This window comes from Pseudochaenichthys georgianus, chromosome 18 (genome assembly GCF_902827115.2).
Source record: "Pseudochaenichthys georgianus chromosome 18, fPseGeo1.2, whole genome shotgun sequence".
NCBI lineage: Eukaryota > Metazoa > Chordata > Actinopteri > Perciformes > Channichthyidae > Pseudochaenichthys > Pseudochaenichthys georgianus.
The window spans coordinates 2,053,831-2,075,932 of NC_047520.1; the positions used below are offsets into that span (position 1 = coordinate 2,053,831).

Genomic DNA, 22,102 nt, shown 5'->3' on the forward strand with positions numbered 1-22,102 from the left:
TATACGGAAAATCAGCACTTTTGAAACAGGAAGTGAAATAGAGGGATATGAGGCATGGCTAGAATGGGTGATCTGTTTGGTATTTTGAGCACTTCATAGACATGTTTTTTATTTATTTGTATATATCTGAGACCTATGCTATTGCCTACAAATAGCATGCTAGGTGACCTTTAAAAGATAACTAGACCAACACAAATATCTCCATCAATTTACAAGTGTATACAATTATAAACCCATACATTATATATGTGTTTTACTTTCAAATAAGCACCTCTTAGGTAAATGTAAAACATGACTATTTAAAGCCAGTGGATGAAAGAACCACACCTTGTTTTTGGGTCAGATCTTTTATTCAGTTTTAGACAAGTAAACATCCAGATAAAACTCCACAAAGGTAAATATGACAAAATAGTGATACACATATTATAACCATCACCACATTTCAACCATAAGGAAACATATTTTATGAAAAGCAAAACGTAATAGATTTGTCTTTTTATATATTTTTCCTCCTAAACATATAATAGCACACAACAACAATTCAAATGAAGATTACAGGTTTCACACTTTAAGAGCATAAATATACATGCATTATATCTATAACTACTACAACAAGTCCATATCATAAAGTAATTCAGATGTTCACAGAGGCAAATGTATGTTGAATTTAGTGTCGCCCCTTTTCCTCAATTTCAGTTAGTAATCTGTTAGTAATTTAGTTTCTCCTCTCTTCAGGCTGTGATTTCTATATTTGAACTAGAGCCATTCAATAAACCCAGAGAGCAGATGCATATTAGAGAAGAGTGAGCTTGTTGCACTAAATATACAATGGGTTTATATAGCGCAGATGAATTGAAACTTTTCATTGTCAGCCTTTTTGTACCACTTTCCATCTCTCTCCATGACTGCAGCCATGCCACACTCCTCCAGTTCGTCTGTGGCCCAGTTGTGATAGCAGACCATACGATTAATGACCCAGAACCACAGATCCAGAGTGCAGGTGTAGTGCATTCCCAGCCAGACGAACTCAGTGTCGGCCATCTTGGCTCTCTCTTGGACCCATCTCTGCTGGTGACGGTCAGTGATGGAGACCAGGTCATGGTGCTTCTCTCTGCAGTAAGTCAGGGCCTCATCCCAAGTCTTACTCTCTTTGATCAGGATCACTTTGTCTGTCATTGAAATGGATATTTGTTTTAGTTAGGGTAACTATTTATTGCAGAAAAACTGTAATAATATAGAACCTTTCTTACAATAATCCTTGTGTGTTTTAAATGAATAAAAGTCCCCACAAAAAAGAAGTAAATAAGACACAAATGGAATAAAAACCAATGGTGAGGAAATATAAGGCCTGAAATGACGTGGCACCTTATGTAAAAGCCAGGTTAAGAAGATGCGTCTTAAGGACAAAAACATGACTAAATGATATTCAAACTTTAAGTAGTAAACATATTAAATTCACAGTCTATCGTAAGATGAAGCACAGAATCCAGATCGGTAATTCTGTGTATATTAAACATAATTTCACAACTAAAGGACATTCAACATGAATGTAAACATATATAACTGAAGACATGAAATAAGAATACTTTACTTATAGACTTTTCCAAAACTCACCGTCATAGCAGTAGAAGGGTTTTTCCTCTGTGCATTCGTCGGAGTTCCATGTTCCATTTGGCGTAGTCGTAGCACAAGTCTTTGAGGCTTCATCTTCAAATGAGTCTGGATCCCAGTTTCTGAAAGAGAAATTCTTCCCATCTGACCAACTCCAGATCTCTCTGAACAGGCCGATCCACGAGTCAAGAGAGACATCCTGGTTCTTGAACTCTGTTGAATTGATGTGTGTGATTCCACTGATCAGGTCAGTGTGATGTGTTCTGCAGTAGCTCTGAGCCTGAAGCCACTTCATTGGTTTATCAATTACAACATATGTATGTGGCCCTGTTGCTGAGAAATGAAAAGACACATTTTACAAGTTTTTAAATATTTGTCTCTTATTTAAATCATATTAACAACATATATATATATATATATAAATACCACCAACATTTTCTTTCATTAAATGTAACTCTGCAACATGAGTTATCTGTCAACTATTGTTACACAGTATGATATCATTTATATGGCGTTAATAGTGACAGATACTCACCATTGTAGCAGATAAACCTTTTAGGGGTCTTAGAACAATGGAAATCGTGCCATTTTTGGGAGGGTTTAATCGCCACACAGTTCTCAGGATCATCATCTCTATTGTTCGGCTCTGTTGAACCCCATTTTGGCGCACATTCTGTAGGATAGTACTTCTCCCCCGGCAGAGACCAGTGCCACTCTTTAATCATTTTTTCATTGATGCTGTGCAGTCCAATCCAGGCGTCTGTAGTCTGTGAAGAGTTAGTCAGTCTCTCCACGTCTCTCATGTCAGACACCGTAGCCAGGGCAGTGAAATGCTGTCTGCAGTAACCCCGGGCTTCCTCCCAGGTCTTTGCCTCTTGAATGAAGTGGTACTCATAGAGGTGACATGTGGAGAAGGAACACTGACCTGAAAACAGAGACAATGCTGCAGTGATGGAGCTGACAGTATAACAAGCACCTGATCATTACATCAAACTCATGAGTCCTAGAATCACCCCCACCTCTTACATCGCCCCTTCATCTTAACGGGTCTGAGTTCACTTATTCCACTTTTTATTGTTATGAGCAGCTTCATGACTCCAGATGTGATTTAATTTAGAATCCACTTACCCATCAGAAGGAGCACGAACAGACTCCACTGCATCTTTGCTCTGTTAGATGAAACCAATATTGTTAGTGTGCAGTGATCGTTTACAAATCTTATGAATGATGTCAGTTACATTTACATTATTTTGAACACCTAATGTTTCAGTCAAATGACCACAAACACAGACTGCACCTCTCCCTTCAGTGCAGCAGTTTAATGAGGAAGTTCATGTTAAGGAAATGCAAATTCTGAGGAGCACCAGCAGTAACAGGCACACACCACCAGGCTGTCAGGAGGCTGAACTCTCTCCCCCCCTCCCACCTCTCCCCTCTCTCCCTTCTCTCCCCTCGAGCGCGCCCCCCGACACACACACACACACACACACACACACACACACACACACACACCACACACACACACACACACACACACACACACACACACACACACACACACACACACACACACACACACACACACACACACACACACACACACACACACACACACACACACACACACACACACACACACACACACACACACACAATCCAGCAGTAACAGGCACACACCACCAGGCTGTCAGGCGGCTGAACTCTCCCCCCCCTCACACCTCTCCCCTCTCTCCCCTCTATCTCCCCCCCTACACACACACACACACACACACACACACACACACACACACACACACACACACACACACACACACACACACACACACACACACACACACACACACACACACACACACACACACACACACACACACACACACACACACACACACACACACACACACACACACACACACACACAATCCAGCACCAGCAGTAACAGGCACACACCACCAGGCTGTCAGGAGGCTGAACTCTCTCCCCCCTCCCACCTCTCCCCTCTCTCCCTTCTCTCCCCTCTATCTCCCCCCTACACACACACACAGACACAAACAATCCAGCACCAGTCACTTTTACGCTGCTATGGAAATATGTTGCACTCTCATTTGCACTATGTACATCATCTTTTTTTTTTTATATATATATATATATATGTATATGTATATATATATATATATATCCTGCTTACTTGAAGTAAACGGTTATTTTGTGGTATTTTGTAATTATTGAGTGTTTTTGTATTTTAATGTGTTATTTTATACCTCGGTACTGTGGGAAACAGTATTTCGATCTTTCTGTGTGTACAAACATATTTTGAGATTGACAATAAAGTTGACTTTGACTTGACTTGACCATAACATGTATTTTTAGCAGATGGAAATGTCTCATTTCAATGAACCAGTTGCAAACTAATCAATAACTGTATAGTGCCACACAACAACACTGACTTTTTATGTTTGTTTCTGTGTCGAGGCTATAAGTATTAATATGTTACTGGTGATATATTTTGTAGATAATTTATTCACATTACAATGCACTCCTACTATCAGAGACAGAAACTGAAATTCTAGATTAATTAAATTGTGTATTGTTGCTTTTATAAGCCTGATCAAAAGATGTGTGTTAATTATTTTATTAGGGGTGAAATTACCCTAATGAAAGTTACATTGTGTTTATTTGAAGTGAGAGTGAGATTGCTGTGTATACACATCGTCTCCAATAAAACATTTAAGATTTACCACCGTTTTTTAAAGCAGGAAAATAGTGGGGTTTTCAGCCCTGAGTAATGTCTACGGGACAGGCTGCATACATCGGCCACAAAGCTCTAAAAACCTAACATGAACCTGAAAGGTAAAACTCAGGGCAAAACAAGTCCACTAGACTCAGACTGTTTAGTGTTCATTATAAATGTCCAGCGTTCTTGGTAAAGTCCTCACCCTTTGTAAAAAAAAATGTTTCAAGATGAAGATTAGATAAAGTTTATAATTCAAAATAAAAACTGAGTTTTTTAATCAATAAATAAATATTCCAAGTGATTTCAAGAGAAACAAATGATTTAAGGGAATACATGAACATAATAGGGTTTTAGATTTCATTACTTCCGATTGAGATGTGATTCATTAAATGTTCCTCCCCTTTGGAAAATATTCTGAAGGAGAATATCTTTCTCAAAAATAAACAAAATATGAAAATGCCTGAACAGAATCACACTTACTTCTCCTGAGTCGTCCTGTCAGCTGCTTCTCTCTCCGTCTCTCTCGATGTGCTGGTGAAGACTCAGATATCCACGAGGTCGCTGCTCTCTTTGAGCCACCTTTGGGGAAACATTTGAATATTAAAATCCAGATGTCAAAGAGGTCTATCATGGTGGATATAGGAATATAGGATCCATTGATGGGAATAATATTAATTACATGCAACAGGGAAAAAAGTTGAACACACTTCCTTGTTGACCACTCAGTACTGTGGAAAATCCCCACAGGAGCAATTTGGAGTGAAGTGTCCCAGGGACACAACGACATGCTGACTGCAGTGGGGTTTGAAGCTGTGACCCCCTGATCCGAACACCAACGCACCACCCACTGCACCACACAGAACAGAACCAATTTCTGTCACATGTTTGACCTTTGATTGTGGTTAAGAGGCCAAAAGTCTCTGAGACCTCACAAAACACGATTTTGTGGCCGTAACAATAATTAATATGTTAACTATGACAAAGTCACTCAGCTTTCTGATGGGATGAAGTTATGAATCGATGACATGTTGGACAGACATGGATGTAAACTGCTCCATGACTGGTTGGCAGAAGCATACAAGTTCCAGGCGGTAACTCCAGTTTAGTTTAGTGCTCTTAATAGCATATTATTGAACTAGGATATTCAAATAAATGGGCAGGCATTTTATACACCAATAACTATTCAATAGTATTATCATAAAGTATATCAAGATCAGTAAATAGCAATAATCGTGCATAAACAAGATACTTTTGAGAAACAATTTCTCAAAACAAATAGGACCAACTGTAAGCCAGTGTGGGATACCTTATAACAACCCTTAAGACTTGATATGGAACGATTGGAAACTATTGCCTGAATTCTACAAGAAAGATAGTGATAACAACCACTTATTTAAATGGTAATTATCAAGCAGATCATGTTTAAAGTAACATATTAAATGTAACTATTAGGGCTGTCAAACGATTAAAAATTGTAATCAGATTAATCACCATTCGAACTATATCCAAAATATGCCATTTCTTTATGTATATTGTTGGGAATGGAAAGATAAATGAAAGAAGGCGGATATATCCATTTAACATACAGTATCTATGTTTATTATAACATTTTTCTGCGTGTCAAAATAAAAGACAACCCACACATCAATCATCAAACCGTTGGGTCTTAATTCATTACGTGTTGATGGGGGGGGGGCGGCGGCTAGTGGAGTACTTCGTGACCACAGAGTGTGAACGTTGTGATCAGCTGTTTTAGCGCAGTTCTCCAGTGAAGGGGGGAGTCTCCCTCCGCAGCCGGTTGGCGTAGTTTTGGCACAGTTCCGTTGTACAGACCGACGTTAACAGCAGCCCTGTCTGTGCACACGGAGACCGACTCTGTCGTCCGGTGATCTAACCGCCTTCTGGAAAAGCTTAACAAGTACGTCGGTACGCAAATGCGCTTTGTGACACAAGTGACGGTACGCATTTCAGATTAGGCACATACCCTGCGTACCAGTTATGTGCACCCCTGTACCAGAGCCATATTATTACTATTATATGGCTCTGCCCTGTACTACAGCAAGAGTATTCTCCGTCGGGACTTCCTGCAACAACACCACGCCGTTATCAAAGATGTTCTATTGAGAAGATGATCACTCCGTGACAAAAGTTTTCAAAACCGTGGCTACTGAAATCAATCTTACTAACTGCTGTCTGTGCAATTTACTCCGCGAGTTGGCAGACTTTATTTTGCTTACTTTAACATCATTTCTCATGGTGGGGCTAAGCCATTTCTTGGTATGAGTGTAGCCTACCCCAGCAACACACTCTCACTCCCTAAGCGTCCAATAGCGACTTTGGTCAGTGTCCGTGGCGTCCAATTGTGACGCTCCTAGGCTCCTTCAGCGTCATAAAGGGACGCAAATAGCTTTCAACTGATTGCAATGTATTCCCATCTGCGTCGGGATTTGACGCTCATGGAAGCACGGCATTCGTTTATGTCGGCTGCCCTTAAAGGTAATGTGATTCCCAGGAGTAAAGGATGGCAGAAGACACTACACTACCCAGAATCCCCAGCTATCGTTTGGACTACACCATGTGCTCTTGACAAACCCCATGATAGTCCTCAAGCTCTGTGATTGGAGAGTGTGCTCCGAGGGTTAAGCCGATTCTCGAACAGCACTTGAAATGGGATGGAACCACGGCAGACTGTCCAAAACTGGATTTGAACGGGTCCACCGCGTCCCCCCTCCCCCACCCCGTCCCCAGAACTACACATGCTGGCTATTCTGTTTCGCAACATGTTCTCTATGGCACGTCTCTACTGGGAGTTGTAGTTTTAAAAGACGTTTTCGTATTTCCCATAATAAGAAGTTGCCAGTATTAAACTGTGTACATCCCTGGAGGTTTAGGGGACAGGAAACACTCACATTTAAAACATATAATTAATAAATGGGTGAAAATTGCTTGTGCCCATTATGGGCAGTATTAATATATATACCCACATGCCAGCTAAGGTCAGAAGAGCTTTATTTAACAGCTGGTCTTATGTGTGTGACCCCTGTGATAACATTACATTACATTAATTGATAAGCCTGAAACATGCACTTGTCAAGGTTCAGAGGCACATTTTGTAAATATGGCAGTAGCCATCGACCAGCTTAAGATAAGATATACTTTATTGATCCCAAGTTGGAACATTTGCGTTACATCAGCATGTGTAACAGTTAAATATGCAGTTGTGTTTATTTGAAAATCATTTAGTATAATCACATAAATTCTGTGTTTTATATTCAACAATTCTGTGTTCTTTATTTATTGATTGTTCAATACCTGACAAGGCCGGAGATGAAATATCTACATACATCTTATAAGAGTAATTATACATAATGTATTAACATTATGTATAATATCAGTTAAAATAAGTGCTTCAACATAGTTAACATTGCTGGAGGTATGCACACATATTGATAGATGTCTTGTAATGCACTATTGAGGAACCTGCAACCCAAATTTTTCATTCAGTGCAGAACTACACCACAGTTGTGTAGGCCTATATGATATGTCAATAAACCTTAGAAAATCTTGAAATCTTGAAAGGGATGTGCAAAATAGTCATTATATACAGTCTTTAATTAACTATTAGTAGAGAATAACGAGTAATGAATATACTTTATAGGGATCGTATTAATATCTAATAATAAAAATATTGAAATTCAATAACATGCTTTAACCACCAGGTGTCCCTTTATATCAGCTGTGCACCTTTATGGTGTAAATACAGCCTATCTACCAATTGGATCAAATATAAAAGTGAGCCGAATTAGTGTTGATACTGCAAGGAGACGTATTGTGTGAAAAGAAATGTAAGATGTTGTTTAATGGCTGATATATTTATGATCCACGTCACGTTTTCAGTTCCTCATGTTTGTCTTCTCATCAGGGCTCTATAAATACAGAACTACGGCAGATATGTAATATGTAATGCAGCCGAACCGTGTATTACAATGCCGTTATGTGATGACTTTCAAAGAGAAAAGCAAGCACACTCGGAATAAGGTATTATTATTATTTTTTAAAAATGTTTTCGGTCTGTTTCCCGTATTTGTTAATAACGATGTGCTCTGAGATGTGAGACTGGAATTGCACAGGGGGGAAATAACGTAGGCTATCTTTAGATGAGGATTTTGTTAAACTAATATGTTTAGGCTGTGGACCAACACTATACATTGACGGGGAAGGGGGTAGCAATAAAGATAACACCATTAAACAGTTACACAACATAACAGAAATAATATCGATAGCAGCGTCCCTAGCAACCACCTTGGTAACAATGAAAACGTCGCGATTTCCTGAAGTAATCTTCGTAATAACTAGCAAACTAAAGATCATGTACATCCACTGCACACATAATCTGAAACAACAACTCATATTTCTCGCATCAAATGACATCAAAACGCATTTTAATGGCCAAACTAACTTTAAAATAGGCATTTTAAAACGAAATTAGAGAATAAAACGAATTTCGGCCATGTTTTCTTTTTCTGCAGGGAGAAATTTGAAGATCACGTGACCATCGGAATGAATGGTGAAAAAAACGGGGTTTGTCAAACAGAGCACATGGTGTAGGCCAAACGATAGCTGGGGATTCTGGGTAGTGTAGTGTCTTCTGCCATCCTTTACTCAGAAAACATATTTGTTTCTCCGAATCGAAGGGGAAAAATACAAAAGCATTGCACACAATTTAAACCAATCAATGTTGTGTAATTAACAAGGATAATCTGGTGTTTTTTAGTCGATGAGTAGTGCAGATATCACTGTAAAATCAATCGACAGTAAGAGGAGTACTTACTTCCGGGTGTACAATTCTCCGTTATCCAATGGGAATGGATGCCTTTAAGGGCAGCCGGCATAAACGAATGCCGTGCTTCCATGAGCGTCAAATCCCGACGCAGATGGGAATACATTGCAATCAGTTGAAAGCTATTTGCGTCCCTTTATGACGCTGAAGGAGCCTAGGAGCGTCACAATTGGACGCCACGGACACTGACCAAACGTCGCTATTGGACGCTTAGGGAGTGAGAGTGTGTTGACCCCAGCCATACCCTGGCGCTGCCACCAGGCCCGCCTTAACCTGCCATCAGGCCCTGGGGCTGATAGGTTTTGTAGGCCCCCTATTTAAACAACAAATGAAAGTCATGTATAGCCTCGGCAGGCTCTGTGATCGCACTTCTCCACTCTGCTCTACGCGCGCCTGGTCCTCTCCTCCAGATGAGTGACGTATCGGGCCTCCCTCATGTATCTGTCCGGTTGCCGTTGGCTCCCCTCCACGTAGCAAGTCCTCGTCGTCCTCTCCATCTCCTCCAACAGATAATGTCCCTCCTGTCTGTTTTTCCTCTCACGCTACTCCATCGCTATCAGAACCAGGCGGCCTACTTGGCTCCGAGGCTGGCACCGCTGCCGCTCGGTACAGAACTCACCTGTCCTTCCTCCTCATCCTGGCCTACAGGTTTAAAATAACCTGGAAGCTTCGGCATTTTTTGTAATAGCTGCTGGTCTCGAAACTCCTTTTCCCTCAACAATTTCCTTTCCCGAGCGCCACTCTCAAACTTTTTCTTCTCAAACTTTTTCTCCTAAACAACCTTCATCTGTCACTCAATCACTCGCAATTTGAATAAGTCACATGTGAAACATATTCTCATTCTGATTGGCTGTGAAGTGGTGCCCACTGACTGTTTCGGAGTCATCTCTGGAATCCATCGATCTGATTGATTAGCGGAGCAAATGATCAAAATACTACGGAGGGAAGATATTTTCGTTTGGATTACTGGTCTGGGGGAAGCTCGCGAGTGTGTACGTGTGTTTGTGTATTTTTGCGTTTGTGTGTATTGTGTTTGTTTCCCGGGGAAAACACTCACGAGAAACACAGGCTGTTGTTCTGCCTGCTGTGACGTCAAGTTACTCCGTTCTCCGCTTGTAATTATGCCGAAGCTTCAACGTTGTATTTATCATCTGAATCTGCCGAAACAATTTTAATATTCTGAAAGCCAAGACTTTGTTTATTTGAAACCAGATGAAAACAAACTGTAAAGGACCCTGCCGTGTTATCTATGATTACTATATGCCTTACATTCATAATGTCAGCCGGAGGGAGGGGGAGTGAGTGGCGAATGAGAGCTGTCATCTTCCCTTTACAAGCTTCAAAAATATATTTATCATGTGATTTTGGAAATAAAAGTTACATATTCTGAAAGCCAAGACTTTGTTTATCGAAATGCTTTTTAAAAACATGGGAAATAAAAAACTTTTTTTTTCTAATTATTATTATTTTTTTAACTTTTTTATTGGCTCATGATAGGCCCCTGATCTCTGTAGGCCCCTGGGCTTCAGCTCAGGTCAGCCCGTGCATTAAGGCGGCCCTGGCTGCCACTGGTGGCACGTATGGGGCGGGCCATTCTGCACATGCGTTAAATGCGTTAAATATTTTAACGCAATTAATTCAAAAAATGAATTACCGCCGTTAACGCGATAATTTTGACAGCACTAATAACTATACATAATACAGAATGATCCAGCCAGGCCATGTACAGAGCACTGGGGCAGTCGCTGTGTGGCACAGGAAGGCTCCCGGGATATTAACATCACATTTACATGAACATATCCAAACAGCACAACAAGAACAAAGACTGCTCTTGACTTAGGAGGAAACATATCCCAAGTCAAATGAGTGCACGCTATGGTTTGCAGCACAGCTAAACAGACCTATCCCAAATTTCTCTCCTATTTGAATAACTCTGCCATGGCAACAGTCACAGTGTCCACCTTTGTAATACAGTTTGGCATCGCTGTTTTCATATCCTTATTCTGATAAAGAGGCCTGAATACTTGTTTCACCTGCTGTATATTTCATGTATAATACAAAGCCTTTAGACTTAACTTAAAGAGAACAAGATCAAATGGGTGGTCGAGGATCTCGTGATTTGACCTTAAGGGCTATACTATATATGAGGCCCTAAAGCAACCGCTCCTTTATGTGTATCAAATGCACACATTGATGCCACCAAGTGACACAATAACAAAAGAAAGTAGTACTACAAATAAACTGGAATTAATTTCACATTTAAATTATTAATATATACACAATATTTCATCACCAAATTCTGTGTTATTATGACCGATCATAACTCAGCTTTTTGCATAAAAATATTTTGCATGGTTTAAGAAAGACGGATCGGGGGGGGTTTGCGACACTGCTGCACACACACACACACACACACACACACACACACACACACACACACACACACACACACACACACACACACACACACACACACACACACACACACACACACACACACACACACACACACACACACACACACACACACACACACACACACACACACACACACACACACACACAACTTGAAAATCCTCCCCACATTTTAATCCGCCCTTCAACTGGATCTCAGGTGTGCTCAGGTGTGTTCAGTCGTACCTGATGAGTCTGAGCAGGTGTTGCCGATCCTTCAGTTGTCTCTGAGCGTCCTGGACGCGTCCCTCCATGGTTAATCTGGCGCAGAGCTGAGCGGAGTGAACGCCGAGCACCGCCATGTTGAGACTCCCGGCCCAAATCCCCCTTCAGGAGAAGGACTGTTTGGCAGAGTATTTCTTTGTTGTATCAATGTTGTATCAATGTTGTATCAATGTTGAATCAATGTTGTATCAATGTTGTATCAATGTTGTATCAATGCTTTTGGGCAATACATCTTTCCACCCCATCAGTGTTTACCTGGAGGAAGCAACAGGTCTCCGTTCAGTGATCACACGAGTCACTTTCTCCTGGTCTCTGGTCTTAAAACTCAGCTGGAGTTGGAAAGGAAGTGTGTCCTTCTGAAGGAAAACTGTCACACACACACACACACACACACACACACACACACACACACACACACACACACACACACACACACACACACACACACACACACGCACACATACACGCGCACACACACCCACACACACGCGCACACACACACACGCGCGCACACACACACACACGCACACACACATGCGCGCACACACACACGCGCACACACGCGTGCACACACACGCGCACACACGCGCGCACACACGCGCGCACACACACACGCTCGCACACACACACGCGTGCGCACACACACACGCGCGCGCGCGCACACACACACACGCGCACACACACGCACACACACACGCGCGCACACACACACACGCGCGCGCACACACACACACACACACACACACACACACACACACCCACACACACACACACTCACACACACACACACACACCCACACGCACGCACACACACACACACACACACACACACACACACACACACACACACACACACACACACACACACACATGAATGCATGTATACCATAAGGTAGTGGATGTTAATACTGATTCTGTGTCTTACCCTCCATGACCTCTGGTTTCACAGCGAACTGGAAGGTGACCTCCAGCCCTTTGGTCACATTACATTATTACATTACATTGCATTTAGCTGACGCTTTTATCCAAAGCGACTTACAATAAGTACATTCGACCAGGAAGACACAACCTTGAAGAAAACAGAATCATATAAGAACATCAGGTTTCAAAGAGCCAATTGTTTCAAGTGCTACTCAACTGGCTTTAGATAAGCCAGTCCTTTATTAGTATATAAGTGCTCTGTTAGCAGTTCTTTGTTAGTCATTCTATCGCTCGAAGTGGAGTCGAAAGAGATGAGTTTTCAGTCTGCGCCGGAATCTGCTACCATGGTGAGTATATGTCACTATTAACGCTATATAAATCATATCATACTGTGTAACAATAGTTGAAAGATAACTCATGCTGTAGAGTTACATTTAATGAAAACATTTTTTACTTTTTACTTTTAAAATAACATTATTGGTAACTTTGATGATAACATTCTACTTGTTTGAATACATTATAATGGTACAGTATAGGCCTATTCTTTTATTATTCAATCTACATTATTATACCAAACACTTCCGTCTGAAATTTAAGTGAGATCGTGTTCATTTTATTTAACATCATTGTTTAACATGATTTAAATAAGAGAAAATTATTTCAAAACTTGTAAAATGTGTATTTTCATTCTCACAGAAACAGGGCCACAGAAATACTTTGTAATTGATAAACCAATGAAGTGGCTTCAGGCTCAGAGCTACTGCAGAACACATCACACTGACCTGATCAGTGGAATCACACACATCAATGAGTTCAAGAACCAGCATGGCTCTTCTGACTCGTGGATCGGCCTGTTCAGAGAGATCTGGAGATGGTCAGATGGGAAGAATTTCCCTTTCAGACACTGGGATCCTGACTCATTTAAAGATGAAGCCTCAAAGTCTTGTGCTACGACTACGCCAAATGGAACATGGAACTCCGACGATTGCACAGAGGAAAAACCCTTCTACTGCTATGACGGTGAGTTTTGGAAAAGTCATTGAATGTTTTTTTCTTTCATGTTTTTTGATAAATATTTATACATGTATGTTGAATATCCTTTTGTGAAGAAAATATGTATAAGATACACACAATTAGAGATCTGGATAATTTGTTTATTCATACTATAGAACAAATATAATTGTTGTTAAAATTATTTAAAAAAACATGAAAGAACAGTTTTAAATATCACTAAACTATTTGTTTGTTTTTATTTTTGTTACCCTGACTAAACACACAGACAAAGTGATCCTGATCAAAGAGAAGAAGACTTGGGATGAGGCCCTGACTTACTGCAGAGAGAAGCACCATGACCTGGTCTCCATCACTGACCGTCACCAGCAGAGATGGGTCCAAGAGAGAGACAAGATGGCCGACACTGAGTTCGTCTGGCTGGGAATGCGCTACACCTGCACTCTGGATCTGTGGTTCTGGGTCATTGATCGTCTGGTCTGCTATCACAACTGGGCCAAACAAGAAAAGACAAGACAAGTTCATTGTGACATGGCTGCAGTCATGGAGAGAGTTGGAGAGTGGTACAAAAAGGCTGACAATGAAAAGTTTCATTTCATCTGCGCTAAGTAAACCCATTGTATATTTACTGCAACAAGCTCACTCTTCTCTAATATGTATCTGCTCTCTGGGTTTATTGAATGGCTCTAGTTCAAATATAGAAATCACAGCCTGAAGAGGGGAGAAACTAAACTACTAACAGATTACTAACTGAAATTGAGATAAATGGGTGACTCTAAAGTTAACATATATTTGCCTCTGTGAACATCTGAATTAATTTATGATATGGATTTGTTGTAGTAGTTATTGATATATTGCATGTCTATTTATCCTCTTAAAGTGTGAAACCTGTAATCTTCATTTGAATTGTTGTTGTATCCTTTTATATGTTTATGAGGAAAAATATATATAAAAAGATAAATCTATTACGTTTTGCTTCTTTTTAAAAAAAAATAGTGTATGTAATGGTTGAATTTTGGTGATGGTTATAATATGTGTATCATATTTACCTTTTTATCAAGTTTTAACTAGATGTTTCACTGTCTAAAGCTGAATAAACAATCCGACCAAAAAACAGGATGTGGTGCTTTCTTCCACTGGCTTTACATATGAATGTTTTACATTTACCTAAGACGTGATTATTTGGCAGTAAAACATATATATAATATAATGTATGGGTATGTAATGCAAAGGGATTCCTCCATGGCTGTCATTCTTACAAATCAAACTACATAACAAGGCAACCCTGTCTCCTAAAAATAACGTTCCCACAGAACTAAACTGCATTCTCAATTACGTTTAGCTAGAAACATATTTTCTCCCACGTTACGTTTGTTATGAACGTATCTCAAATACGTTTATTTTCTACATATCTTTGCCATTTATTGTCTTGCTTATAATAATGATAATAGTCATTTATAATTATCATTTTAGAGCACACATTTGAAATCAGTAGGCGAGGCTGTAATTTCGCCAGCTGTTACTCTCATGAGCGAGGCAGAAAATAATAGTTTTAACATGCCAGAAAGCTGCTGTGTCGTTTATTGCACCTCAAACATTAAAAAAAATCCAGAGTTACGTGTTCCTCAACTTCCTCTACGAAGAAAGGACAGTAACAGAAGATCTCTGTGACGCCAGATGTGGTGTTGTTAATGCGATATGATATCCAGTTTAGGATGGCCGAAGACACTACACTACCCATAATCCCCAGCTATCGTTTTGGACTACAGTCCCGTTGACAAACCCTGTGATTAATCTTCAAGCTCTGGGATTGGATGTTGGAGTGGCAGTGCGCCAAGGTTATGCCGAGCGTCAAGCTCTTTGAAATGGAACGAAACCACGGCAGACTATTCACAACTGGACTCGAACGCCCCCCCCCAGAACTACACATGCTGGCTATTGTGTTTCGCAACATGTTCTCTATGGCACGTCTCTACTGGGAATTGTAGTTTTAAAAGACGTTTTCGTTTTCCCCAAAATTAGAAGTTGACAGTATTAAACTGTGTACAGCCCTGGAGGTTTAGGCGATAGGAAACACATTGGTGTGTACACATTTAAAACATGTAATTACTAAATGGGTGAAAATCGCTTGTATCCATAATGGGCAGCATTAATATATACCCACATGACAGCTCATTGTTACTTTGTAATTCTACTCCACTACAATTCAGAGGTTAACCTGGTATTTTTACTCCACTACATTTATTTTAGTTACTTTGCAGATTCTGATTAATGATGTGAAATATAAACAACCCTTAAAGCAGACTTTAGTTACACCTGAGTAAAATTCAGGAAAGGTGACTGTCAAGTGCCAACAATCAGGAGAGATATTTGATAGTTGGTGCTTGAGAAGACTAAACATTTATCTGCAGATCTTTATAAAGTATATTCATTACTCGTTATTCTCTACTAATAGTTAATTAAAAACTGTATATAATTGCTATTTTGCACATCCCTTTCAAGATTTCAAGATTTTCTAAGGTTTATTGACATATCATATCATATACACAACTACGGTGTAGTTATGCAATGAATGAAATACTTGGGTCGCAGGTTCCTCAACAGTGCATTACAAGACTTCTATCAATATGTGTGTACCTCCACCATTAAACTGTCAAATTATGCACATTTCTTATACTATCTACATACATAAGAGTATAATGAATGTGTATAATATCAGTTAAAATAAGTGCTTCAACATAGTTAACATTGCAGGAAAGCAATATATTAGACGTTAAGGCTTAATATTTATCTGTAGATAGATACCCCCAAAGCTTTTTTCTTATTTGAAAGAAGACCTTAACCCTAAAGTATTCTTTAATGTGTAAGGTTAATTAGTTTGTCTGTTTTGCACATCCTCCTATTAATATCTTTGTACATCCAGCACTAAACTGTTGTAGAGATCACTTACAGTATCTTCTTGATTTTTTATATTCTATATTTCTATCATTGACCTTCTACTTTCCCCCTATGAAAGTATATGTACTCTTAATATTTTTTTCATCAAATAACATTATTCAACAAAAATAATTCAATAACGTGCTTTAACCACTAGGCGGTGACACAAGGTACACACAGCATGCTAATAATAACTTTGTATTATTAGTGTAGGACACTTATGTATGTATAACATCTGAAGATGTGTAGTTTTATTCATGTTTTTACATCATTTTACAGAATATTGCTATACTATTTCTCATGTTTTACTTCTACACATTAATATATAATTTGTAAAACATCACAGGCAGAAAGGCATATCCGTAATTTAATGGTAAGCTATTGAAATTGTGATTCCATGGATGTGTCTCCCATCACCCAAATCCCCTGACTATTCTCTCAACTCAGTATTTACATTCTTATATTCAAATAAAATCAGGTTCTTGGGTAATCTGTTCAGTGGGTTTGTGGTGTGTATCCTCGAAATGTCCCTTATAGGCCTACGTCTGTTTCCGGTGACTTTATTTATGGATAAAAAGCCCAAGATTATAGAATTAAACGAATAAATAAAAACAAGGATAAGTGTGTGTTATTGTAGAGTAAATAACAGTGTGTTATTTAGAAAAGAATAACAAATTAGAAGGAAAAAAAGATTTTCAAAAATACAGATTTCAGTATTTTGAGGCTCTAAGCCCCATTTATTTTCCTCACAGACAGTCCGACATTATACGATTTAAAATAAAAACAAATAAATAAAAAGATAAAACACTGGCATGTAATTTACGTTAGAATAAATAGAATGGTTTTGAATAATAGATGAGAGTAAAATCTACGTCACTTTACGGCCCCGCCCAGTTTTGGGGAAACCAACGCTGTCATTTGAACGGCGATCAAGCCTGAAGCCACAGAAATCTTCTGTACCGTCCTTTCTTCGTAGAGGAAGTTCAGAAACACGTAACTCTGGATTTGTTTTAATGTTTGAGGTGCAATAAACGACACAGCAGCTTTTTGGCATGTTATAACTATTATTTTCTGCCTCGCTCATGAGAGTAACAGCTGGTGAAATTACAGCCTCGCCTACTGATTTCAAATGTGTGCTCTAAAATGATATTTATAAATGACTATTATCATTATTATAAGCAAGACAATAAATGGCAAAGATATGTAGAAAATAATAATAACCCAAATCTCTAAAAACGGGGTTGCAACGGAGCTGATACAGACTGATTCAGATTTGAAAATAGTCTGACTCAGTGACGAGAAGCTCCGCTTATATGGCCAACTCTACACCTATCAGGGGAATGAGAGGTTTCCGTGGCATGGTAACAGCATGGTAACAGCATGGCAACAGCATGGTAACAGCATGGTAACAGCATGGCAACAGCACGGTAACAGCACGGTAACAGCACGGTAACAGCACGGTAACAGCACGGTAACAGCACGGCAACAGCACGGTAACAGCACGGTAACAGCACGGTAACAGCACGGTAACAGCACGGCAACAGCATGGTAACAGCATGGTAACATGACGCTTGTAACTCGGCCCCCTCCTTTTCAGGGGGGCGTGGTCAGCTGGAGCGCATGCAAAGACAGGGTGGAGGAGAGGAAAATAGAGCAAAAATGAGGCATGGCTCAAATGCATGATCTGTGTGGTATTTTGAAAAAGAAAACGTATAAATATACCTTATATAGGTATGGCCCTACAATATTATATTCAAATATAGCATGATAGGTCTCCTTTAATATACATTTTCTATAGTTACAAATGTATTATTTGCTGCTCTCTGGTGGACAAACCGTGTTCTGCTAGAGCAGCGTCCCTCTTCTCCATCCTCATCGTTCTGAACCATTTTCAGTGTTGACATTAAACCACCAGTTATCCTTCAAAGTCATAAAGTCAAATCAACTTTATTGTCAATCTTCTAGTTTGTGTGTACAGACAGAGAGATCCAAATACCGTTTCCCACAATCCCGAATACAAAAACAAATATATATAAAAATATGTATGCAAATATGTATATACCTATACAATCAAAGACACATTTATACATATGCACATATTACAACTTAAATAAAAGCACAACAATCAATATATACAAAAATAACAGTCACTTCAATATCTTTGAAAATGTGCATTAGTGCAAGACTGTCCATAGCAGCTTAGAAAAAAGTGTCCAGTGCTGGATTTGAGTGTTTGTGTGTGGGGTGTTATAGTCCAGTGGGGGCAGGGGGAGGGAGGGGAGAGAGTTCATCCTCCTGACAGCCTGGTGGGAAAAACTGTTTTTTAGTCAGGTGGTGCTCGACCTCAGGCTGCGGAAGCTCCTCTCTGAAGGCAGGAGGGTGAAGAGGCAGGTGGAGGTATGGGTGGGGTCACCCACAATGCTGAGTGCTCTGCGGGTGAGGCGGGTGTTGTAAATGTCCAGGAGTGATGGGAGTGAGGCACCGATGATCCTCTCAGCTGTGTTTACAATGCGCTGCAGGGTCTTGCGGTTGATTGCTGTGCAGCTTCCAAACCACACCGTGATGCAGCTGCTGAGGATGCTCTCGATGGCGCCTCGGTAAAAGGAGAACATGATGATGGGGAGTAGAGGCGCTTCGGACGAATTAGAGGCTCTGCAGGTTTTTTTTGCTGATTGACGTGGTGTTGTTGGTCCAGGAGAGGTCCTCGGTTATGTGCACCCCCAGGAATTTGGTGCTGCTCACCTGCTCCACAGCAGCACCACCGATGGTCAGTGGGTGGGGGTGTTGGGTGCAGGTTCTCCTGTAGTCGTCAACAATCTCCTTTGTTTTCTCCACAAAAGAGATTGTTATCTATGCACCACATGGCCAGCTGGTTCACCTCCCTCCTGTCGTGGGTCTCATTGTTGTTGCTGATGAGACCCACTACCCACTGTGGGTGGGTGTGCAGTCGTGGGTCAGCAGGGTGAAGAGCAGGGGGCTGAGCACACATCCTTGGGGGGCCCCCGTACTGAGTGTGATGGTGCCTGATGTGTTGTTGACGACCCGTACAGATTGGGGTCTGGCAGTGAGGAAGTCCAGCAGCCAGTTGCAGGCAAGGGGCTGCGATCAGATTTTATTTGCTTCATGACTAACCTCTCAAAGCACTTCATGATGCTGGAAGTCAGCGCTACGGGGCGGTAGTGATTGAAGCAGGAACGTGATGACTTCTTCGGCACAGGTATGATGGTGGTTACCTTGACGCACGAGGGAACAACAGCCTGGCTCAGATAGCCACTGGCAGCCAGTGAAGGCGGAGGAGTGGTGTGTCCATGGGAAGAACTTAGGGAGGTTGAAATCCAGTCGAGCTGCAGCAGTTTGAATGAGTAGTAAAGGTTGGATGGTGCTTGCGGGTAGAACAGCCAAGAGGGAGTCCCAGAGTTTTAGTAATCAAGTCGTTTCCAGGAGAAGCCATGAGAGCAAATCTTGGAGCCGAGTGAATTAAAGTACAGATCCTCTCCAAGTTACCTGTAGCTCTTTGAGGCAGGAGGTATGCAGCGAGAGTGCATGAGGATGGAGGAGAGGGAGGCTGCTCTAGCAGTACACGGTTTGTCCACCAGAGAGGAGCAAAGATATATTTTTAACTATAGAAACAATTATATTCTCTTAAACTGTTTGAAAAAAGCAAACGATTAGGTATGTTTCTGCCACGTGTTATATAGCTAATATTAATTAAACTTTTACATTTCAATATAGTGTAAAACTCAACACGTGTGCAGTAAAGTTTCCAAAATATTTAATGGGGTTAAATTGAGACTCATGTTTTAATATCACAGGACATTTATTTTAAACAAATTTATATTTTGAAAGTCATAATGAAATTGTTTGTAAGATGTGTATTCATGCATTGCTGTGACTTTCATAGGCATACCTCACTGACAGCAGGCTCTTATTTTCAACAGCATATCTGGTTAAAGAGCGCCCTCTAGTGTTAAAAGATAAGTAGAACAACAAAAATATCTCCATCAATTTACAAGTTTATACAATTATAAACCCATACATTATTATGTGTTTTACTTTCAAATAAGCACCTGTTATGTAAATGTGAAACATGACTATTTAAAGCCAGTGGATGAAAGAACAACTTCCTGTTTTGGGGTTAGATCGTTTATTCAGTTTTAGACATTTAAACATCCAGTTAAAACTCCACAAAAGGTACATATGAAAAAATTGTGATACACATATTATAACCATCACCAAATTTCAACCATAAAGTAAAATATTTGATGAAAAGCAAAACAGTATAGATTTGTCATTTTATATATTTCTTTCCTCATCAACATATAATAGGACACAACAACAATTCAAATGAAGATTACAGGTTTCACACTTTAAGAGGATAAATAGACATGCATTATATCAATAACTACTACAACAAGTCCATATCATAAAGTAATTCAGATGTTCACAGAGGCAAATGTATGTTAACTTTAGAGTCACCCATTTTCCTCAATTTCAGTTAGTAATCTGTTAGTAGTTTAGTTTCTCCCCTCTTCAGGCTGTGATTTCCATATTTGAACTAGAGCCATTCAATAAACCCAGAGAGCAGATACATATTAGAGAAGAGTGAGCTTGTTGCAGTAAATATACAATGGGTTTACTTAGCGCAGATGAAATTAAACTTTTTATGGTCAGCCTTTTTGTACCAATCTCCATCTCTCTTCATGACTCCAGCACTGTCACACATATCCAGTTCGTCTGTTGCCCAGTTGTGATAGCAGACCAGACGATCAATGACCCAGAACCACAGATCCAGAGTGCAGGTGTAGCGCATTCCCAGCCAGACGAACTCAGTGTCGGCCATCTTGGCTCTCTCTTGGACCCATCTCTGCTGGTGACGGTCAGTGATGGAGACCAGGTCATGGTGCTTCTGTCTGCAGTAAGTCAGGGCCTCATCCCAAGTCTTACTCTCTTTGATCAGGATCACTTTGTCTGTCATTGAAATAGATATTTTTTATAACTTAGATTAATCATTTATTGAAAAACAATTAATTTCAGTAACATAGCACCATGCAATCATCATTTGTTGTTAGAATAAATAGGAATCTCTAAAAATACAAGTACAATATATAGAAATAGTATGAAAACCATTGATAAAAAAAACTAAGGCAACAAATGACGTGGCACCTTTTTTAAAAGCCAGCATAAAAATGTGAGGACAAAAAACACGACGAAATGATATTTATTACTTTCTGCTCTTTCAGGGTTTTATAATTTTCAGTCTCCACTAAAGGATATTTAACATGTGTGTACAAATATATAACTAAAAACTAAAATACTTTTAAAGATTCTTTCAAAACTCACCCTCATAGCAGTAGAAGGGTCTTTCCTCT

At 40.0% G+C, this 22,102-nt stretch overlaps 2 protein-coding genes and 1 long non-coding RNA gene across 4 annotated transcripts; 1 reads left to right on the top strand and 2 right to left on the bottom strand.

Annotated features, from left to right (window-relative positions):
* Positions 1-517: 517 nt before the first annotated feature.
* LOC117463970 (macrophage mannose receptor 1-like) lies at positions 518-4,913 on the bottom strand. Of its 2 annotated transcripts, none has more exons than XM_034106500.1 (5): positions 4,826-4,913; positions 2,740-2,780; positions 2,147-2,536; positions 1,615-1,938; positions 518-1,169 (listed from the first exon to the last, which is right to left on the bottom strand). In XM_034106500.1, the coding sequence occupies exons 2-5, from the start codon at positions 2,771-2,773 to the stop codon at positions 835-837; spliced, it is 1,083 nt and encodes a 360-aa protein (XP_033962391.1). In that variant the 5' UTR covers positions 2,774-2,780; positions 4,826-4,913; the 3' UTR covers positions 518-834. The 2 variants fall into 2 exon arrangements, with proteins under 2 accessions (XP_033962391.1, XP_033962390.1); XM_034106499.1 differs by having other exon boundaries at positions 1,615-1,944.
* Positions 4,914-11,853: 6,940 nt separating this feature from the next.
* On the bottom strand, positions 11,854-12,850 carry LOC139435760 (uncharacterized). Its single transcript, XR_011644970.1, has 3 exons — positions 12,790-12,850; positions 12,120-12,231; positions 11,854-11,966 (listed from the first exon to the last, which is right to left on the bottom strand). It is a non-coding gene; the product is annotated as an uncharacterized lncRNA (long non-coding RNA).
* Positions 12,851-13,459: 609 nt separating this feature from the next.
* LOC117464005 (C-type lectin lectoxin-Phi2-like) lies at positions 13,460-14,551 on the top strand. The gene is made up of 2 exons (XM_071206628.1): positions 13,460-13,694; positions 14,059-14,551. Exons 1-2 carry the CDS (start codon positions 13,460-13,462, stop codon positions 14,406-14,408), a joined length of 585 nt encoding a protein of 194 aa, XP_071062729.1. The 3' UTR covers positions 14,409-14,551.
* Positions 14,552-22,102: the final 7,551 nt, after the last annotated feature.